Source organism: Triticum aestivum, chromosome 7D (genome assembly GCF_018294505.1).
Source record: "Triticum aestivum cultivar Chinese Spring chromosome 7D, IWGSC CS RefSeq v2.1, whole genome shotgun sequence".
NCBI classification, from domain to species: domain Eukaryota; kingdom Viridiplantae; phylum Streptophyta; class Magnoliopsida; order Poales; family Poaceae; genus Triticum; species Triticum aestivum.
In genome coordinates, this window is record NC_057814.1 from 76,144,501 (window position 1) to 76,151,912 (window position 7,412).

The 7,412-nt window shown below is 45.6% G+C and overlaps 1 protein-coding gene across 1 annotated transcript; it reads left to right on the forward strand.

Moving 5' to 3' along the window:
* Positions 1-831: 831 nt before the first annotated feature.
* Positions 832-6,352, forward strand: LOC123170186 (protein NRT1/ PTR FAMILY 2.7). The gene is made up of 4 exons (XM_044588017.1): positions 832-1,078; positions 1,165-1,382; positions 1,472-2,007; positions 5,225-6,352. Exons 1-4 carry the CDS (start codon positions 973-975, stop codon positions 6,033-6,035), a joined length of 1,671 nt encoding a protein of 556 aa, XP_044443952.1. The 5' UTR covers positions 832-972; the 3' UTR covers positions 6,036-6,352.
* The last annotated feature ends 1,060 nt before the right edge of the window (positions 6,353-7,412 follow it).

Consider the following 7,412-nt stretch of genomic DNA (forward strand, 5'->3'; position numbering starts at 1 on the left):
GTTTCTAAAATCATTAACGTTTGATGAAATCCTGAATTTGATTTGAAGAAGAAAAAACAACAAAGAAAAAATGAAAGAGAAAAACAAAAAAAAGAGCGCCTCGCCTCGCACATGGGCCGACCCAAAAGTGCGTGTGGGGGAGCAGAGGGTGCGTGTTTCATAGCTTCCCATGGCACAAGGCCCTAAATAGTACTCCCTCCGTCCCAAAATAAGTGACTCAACTTTGTACTATAACTTTGTACTAAGATAGTACAAAGTTGAGTCACTTATTTTGGGACGGAGGGAGTACTAGCTCCCATCTATATAGAGTCCTGTTTTTTTTTCCTCCTGAAAAAAGGGACCCGGATATCTATTGAATGTCAGATTTTTAGGTATGACTAAGCAAACGTTCTATTAGGCGCAAATTATGTTTGCCAATGATGACAAGTTTAGTTGGCGAGGATGACAAATCCGCCTCAATTCAGTTTATTTTTTGGCCAGAAACTTGTCGTGCTTGCATCATCGCGCCAATATAAATTGCCATGAAAATGTCAGATTTGTCGTGCCTAAAAATCCTACGTCATAATTTTTGTATTTCTGAAAAAGAATAAAGGAATCTATATATTAAAAGTTTGTATTTTCGAATTGCTCGTGTTTTTTTCCTTTTGTGAAAAGCACATGAATGATGAATCTATTATATAAAAGCGCATTAGATGACATACCACCATCTCCATTTGAAAAGCGGGGAGCACTTGACACTGAGTCACTGACGGACTGTACGTAGACAAGTCAGACATGGAGCTGTAGCGTGCTCTCGTGCCTTTTTTTTTCGCTCGTATCAAAAGAGATAGCTGGCCAACTCCACCGTCTACCGGTCTTTGCTAGAGATAGTGCGACAATATATATAAGTATAATATAATAGCCATGCCACCGTCTACCGGCCTGCCTTCTTAGCTCAATCATTGCAGCAAGACTGCAAGAGAGACCATATCCATGGAGGCCAAGCAGGAGGAGCCTCGGAGCCTCAGCGTTGATCACGAGTCACTCAAAGACACCAAGAAGAGGAAGGGGGGATGGATCACCTTCCCTTTCCTCGCAGGTTTGTTCGTGCATCCTACTCATGTGTAGTCTGTGGCTGACGTTCACAATTAAGTTTGTGTCTGGCCGTGTGATCGACGTTTGCAGTGGCCATACTGGGTCTCGGGTTGGCCACCAGCGGCGCGACGGCCAACCTGGTGGTCTACCTGATAAAGGAGTACAACGTGCCGAGCGTCGACGCGGCGCAGATCTCCAACATCATCTCCGGCTCCATCAGCGTCGCACCCGTGGCCGGCGCCATAGTCGCTGACGCCTTCTTCGGCTGCTTCCCCATCGTCGCCGTCGCCATGGTCATGGCCGTCCTGGTAATAAGTCAATGATCTGCGCGCGCGTGACATGTACTATGTATATGTATAAAGCTTCTGCTCCACTGACCACTCCATGCCGCGTGCAGTCCTTGGTCGTGTTCACGCTGACGGCGAGCCTTCCGGGCCTCCGGCCGGCGGCGTGCCAGCTCGGGGCCGGCCCGTGCGAGAAGGCGTCGACGGGGCAGATGGCGGCGCTGTACGCGGCCGTGTTCCTGCTCTGCCTGAGCGCGGCGGGGGCGCGGTTCAACCAGGCGACCATGGGCGCCAACCAGTTCGAGGCCGCCGCCGACCGCGACGTCTTCTTCAACTGGTACTTCATCTTCTTCTACGCGTCCACCGTGCTCGGCGCCACGGTCATCGTCTACGTCCAGGACACGGTGTCCTGGACGCTCGGCTTCGGCGTCTCCTGCGCCGCCAGCGTCGTCGGCCTCGCGGCGTTGCTCCTCGGCGCCAGGCACTACCGGCAGCCCCCCGCCCAGGGCAGCCCGTTCACGGGGCTGGCCAGGGTGGTCGTCGCCGCGGCCAGGAAGAGGAAGGTCAGTGTCGTGGCGTCGGAGGAGTTGAAGTTTTACTACGGGCTACGTAGCGGCGACCATGTCGTTACCCCGAGCGACAGCTTTAGGTAAGAAAAGCTTTTCTAAGTTTTCTCTACGGACTTAGTCAAACTTTTTTTCTAAGTTTGACTTAGGATAATCTTACAACTTCCATTATTTTGAAACGGAGGGGTACTAGTTCGGTTCCACATGCATAAACAAACTTTATAAGCGTTTACTTAAACTCAAAACTTTTAAAATGACAGGGAATGTTGGAAGTAAATAATGATTTATTTATTTTGAGTTGATTTTCTTTTGTTAGGACGTGCTTTTGTAGTATACCCATGGTTTAGAATTTTAGTTTCAGAAATATTTCAGCTACAACGAAAATCATTTAATTTTCAGTTATTTCTAGACAAAGACCAAATTTCTCACATAAATTTAATTGAATACAATCAAATATTCTGATACTTCAAAAAAGTTAAACAAATCCGTCTATTTATTTATAGTACAACCGTAATGGCTAAAATATTTTGACCGAAATGCAATTATCACAGGAAACCGCAACTGTCGTACTACAAAACACCGAATCATCCTCGCTCCAAAATGCTTCGGTTATTTGTAAGTACTACGTGAACTAGGTAGCTACCACGTCGACTAACAACAATTAATGTTTGTTGAATTATTAGTAAGGGTTCCTTTCTGTGTCTGGTCATATAACTTGTGCTAAAAATCAGTTAGGTTCCTCCGTATAAATACCGTTGTACTGCAAAAAAAAACAATGTACGAAGTTATACATGCAACACAAAAGGCCCTTTTAGCACAAGACCATACTGATCTTAGCTGGTTTTCATTTTCATTTTTTCCTCGCAACAAATTTGTGTGTGTGCCTAGCTTTGTATTAAAACAATGGGCTTTATGCTAAAATTCGGTCATACTCATATGGATAGAAAATCCATGCTCTCCTTTGGTCTGACCCAGGCAACTTACTCACTGTAGATCTGCCACACACAAACAAGTAATTGTGCAAAGCGGCGAGCACTATTATTCAGTTATTTGCTATCTTAGGCTTTTTGTCTCCCTTTCTTTTGTGCTCGCTGAGAATGAAGATTCCCTTTCGCTGCAATTTGCATGTTTGTAGTTTATTCCCATTCGTACCCACTCACCTTAGGGCTTTCGAAAACACCATATTACTATCTACGATATTCTAGCTTAGATTTTTTTGAACACAGTACAGACGCAAGCGTTCATATATATATGCTCATACAGTCACCCCTATGAACGTAAACACGCACACCCTACCTATGAGCACCTCCGAGAGACCAAGTCGGCATATTATCTTGAGATTTTATGAAGTCACTGTAGGCGCCTCGTAGTCGACGGGAACGTCTTCTTCCACTGAATATGCATCGCCGGAAATCCTGAAATAAATCCAGGATAAATGTGAGCACCAGGACTTGAACCCTGGTGGGCTGGGGATACTAATGTTCACTATTCTAGTTTAGATTGCACATGCGTTAAGTCTACACAGTTTGGGTTTTGAGCATATTAAGTTCCGTTACATAGTTAACAAAGAGAGTACCGGGTCGCTGTTGGGTATGTAGGACTATGTGGCATGGGTTGTCTTCCTGTCCATGGCAACTTAACTCCCACCTCCACACTATAATTATCATTATCGGTGATTATTAAAGCAATGACATGGACATATTACCTCATGGTTGTGCGAACAAAATGGCGCTTTGCTAGTCTTTTTTGTGTGTGTGGAGACCAAAGAGAAATATTGGCTTTACAATCAGATAAACTTTTAGCGTCCTTATCATGGATATCAAGATTGGTGAACACATTGAAATGGCAAGTATAAATTTGTCTCCATATTAATATTACAGTTTTACTACTTCCTTCGACCTATATTAATAATCGATGATTTAGTACGATTTGTACTAAATTTATGGATCGAGGGGAGTAGGTTTTGTCGGTTTATAACAATATACATCAATGGTTGATTGCATTTTTCGAATGCCATGTCCATGTCCAAATCAACTCCTTTTTGTATTTATTCTACTTCTTTTCAATATTCAAACCATCAGTGGCAACACCACCTACTAGCTTTGGCTGTCCAACTTTTTGGTAAAATCATCATATAGTTAGGATCAACTATTTAAGTACATGTTAAGCAAAAATACTACTAGCTACTACTCCATTTGTTCCTTTATGTAATGTGTATTTGTTTTTCATAAAAAATCCATAATGTAAAATGTATTTCTTCTTTTTCATCTACTAGTAAATGTGCACGTGCAACACATGTTAATATTTAGGCAATATATTAATTGCACGTGGATATTAGATATGCTAATATTTGTGTGTTAATTCTGTGATTAATGCAATATTTGGTATGATATTAGTTACGTGTTAAACATGTTGAACGCTCGTCATTGAAACAGTCTAGGTCGTTGGATTGACTTAGATAGATTTTTCGGTTTTGTCACTCCACCATTCCCTACATGACTTCCATATAAAGTAGTGCGAGATCCCTAATTGGAGTTAATTAAAAAAGAAATCTCTTACCTGATTGCATGCACTCACAAATCTCTCTTTCCTAGCCCACTGATTGATTTTATTCCGGTGCGGTGCGATTCAGCTCCATGTTATTAGCTTGTCGGCTATTTAGTTGTCGTTAACTACCTAATTTGTTCAGAGTATTTTCCTCTAATATTCTCCTCGATTGTGTCTCTTGGTCACCGCGCTAAAAATATACAATATAGGTATCTTTATTTTGCAAAATACTGTATAGGTCCTTACAAACACACATATATATTGAAAAAAAAATACATTCAAATCCCGAGGAGTGTCGAAGACTTCTTTCTCCTACATCCACCGGCGGCGCGCCATGAGTATAGCTCGATGCCACCTTTGGGCCTCCATTTTGGCGGAGCAAACTTTTTTAAACCCAGAAGTTTGTAAGAGCAACATGTTAGTGTCTTGAAATTTCAGCTGAGAAAATTAGTCTCATCCACAAACTTACATACGACGCATCTAAAAAATGCTTAAATATGACAGACAAAATATATTGTTTAGTTGACTAACCAAATTAGTCTCGACAAGGGTCACGACAAATGGTACAATGGTAGCGATTAAGTTGTGCAAAAACACAAAAGAGAATCATGTGAAGATGGATGAGAAGACAGATTGTAACGAAAACTAATGGCACTCTTGTAAACATCACCACTGCCTGATATGAGTATATGAGAAGTCATCGACGACAATGACATCCACTTATTTCCACGCTGCTCGATGGCGCGCGTGCAGCTTCCTGAACCGTGCCGCGGTCATCACGGACGGCGACGTGGACGGGGCTAGCGGCTCGGTGCTCCGGCCGTGGCGCGTGTGCACGGTGCAGCAGGTGGAGGAGTTGAAGACGGTGCTGCGGATCATGCCGCTGTGGAGCGCGGCCATCGTGCTGAGCGTCGCCATCGGCGTGCAGATCAACTTCACCATCCTGCAGGCGCTGGCCATGGACCGCGCCGTGGGCCGGTTCACCGTGCCGGCGGGCTCCATGTTCGTGGGCAGCCTCATGGCCGTGGTCATCTTCCTCGGGCTCCTCGACCGGGTCCTGCTCCCGCTCTGGAGGCGGGTGACCGACCACACGCCGACGCCGCTGCAGTGCGTGGGCGCGGGCCACGCGCTGACCGTTGTGAGCATGGCCGCGTCCGCCGTCATCGAGCGCCACCGCACCGCCACGGTGCGCGCGCACGGGGAGGAGGGTAACCCCGCGTGGGTGTCGCCGCTGTCGGCCATGTGGCTGCTCCTGCCGTTCGCCGTGGCCGGGGCCGGGGAGGCGCTGCACTTCCCGGCGCAGGTGACGCTGTACTACCAGGAGTTCCCGCCGTCGCTCAAGAACACGGCCACGGGCATGATGGCCATGATCGTGGCGCTGGGGTTCTACCTGAGCACCGCCCTCATCAACGTCGTCCAGCGCGCCACCACCTGGCTGCCGGACAACATGAACGCGTCCAGGCTGGAGAACCTCTACTGGCTGCTCACCGTGCTCGTCGCCGTCAACTTGGGCTACTTCCTTACGTGCGCCAAGCTGTACAGGTACCAGAACATCGGCAAGTAGCTCAAGCTCAGGACGCAACACACTCGTTGTGCATGGGGTGTGTGCTTGCTTTCGGTGTGACGAACGATCAGTTTGGCAACCGCTCCTAGCGATCCAAACAGATTCCGTGATCCGTTCAAAAAGTTTGCGATTCATGTTGGTACTAAGACTAGAAGGAGGGTTGGGCGCGTTTCGCTGCGTCGTTGTCAAATGTGTGTTGTGGTGTCATATGTTGCTAATTAATAAGCTCCACTAACGATGGAGGGTACTGGTGGGAAAGCGCGGATGACTGAATGATTGAGCAATAAGCATTGAACTAATGGCTTACATATCACCCAGATAACTTTGCCAGCAATGTGGAAAGCAGGATATATGCAGCTCACCAGTCAGAGACGTGCATGCGGCCGGATGGGTATGTTATAATTTGTCAAAGCAAGAGCTTATGTAAGAGCGAAACCCCCAAAAGGTGAATTAGAGATTTGTCTAGTCGGAGATGATAGCCTTTTGCCCTGGAGATGAAAAATTCACCCTGTTGATTATATTGTTGCGACATGCGAGTGCGCCACCATAGCGCGTACTCCCTCCAATCTAAAATAAGTGCTGTGTTTTTAGTTCAAGTGCCAGAGGGAGTACAAAAGTTGAGGGCATCCCTGTCATCTGCCTTGGCCATGCAGTTCAGACTGCAGACCGAATGTATAACCATTGATGCATAGTCGGGGCATTTGGGCTGTTCTTTTCGTTTGAAGAAAATCAAGCAAATTATTCCTTTAATCTATGCTATAGGGTCTCATTGTCGACGTCCCCTAGTTTGATTTTCATCTTGCACACTACCATTACGAGCAATAGACCCATGTATGCATGCATGCTTCTCCATGTTCTCTTGTCATCGGATATTTCATCGTGCTCTAAAGAAAAGGACTGGCCTATGTGGCCACACATCCTAGTCGATCTTAGTATGGGATGTGACATCTTCTCCCTTTTATGCATGGATGTACGAAAACACTAATGTGAGCAAAGCATATCACAAGGATTCTTTTATTATTGAATGAAATATATTATCTTTCCATCCGCTAACTGTTTTTTTACAGCATCTTTCCATCCGCTATCTAACCAGAGTGTCGACCTTCTTTCATCGATTTTCATGCAACGAGATTTTTCAAACTACTCCCTCCGTTTCAAAATAAATGTCATGGCTTTAGTTAGTAGCTAAGTTAGAGATATTTTGGCAAGTTTTATGTTAGTAGTGGCAACAACCACTTGGTTGCCAAAATATAGAAACTTGGTTACCAAGATATTAAACATGGAGCCACTGTCGGGCACACCAATGTAGGGCAGCCTCACATCAAGCAGAGCCGTAGTTGGCCAGCCCAGTGCAGCAGCAACGTTTCATCCTAGCCC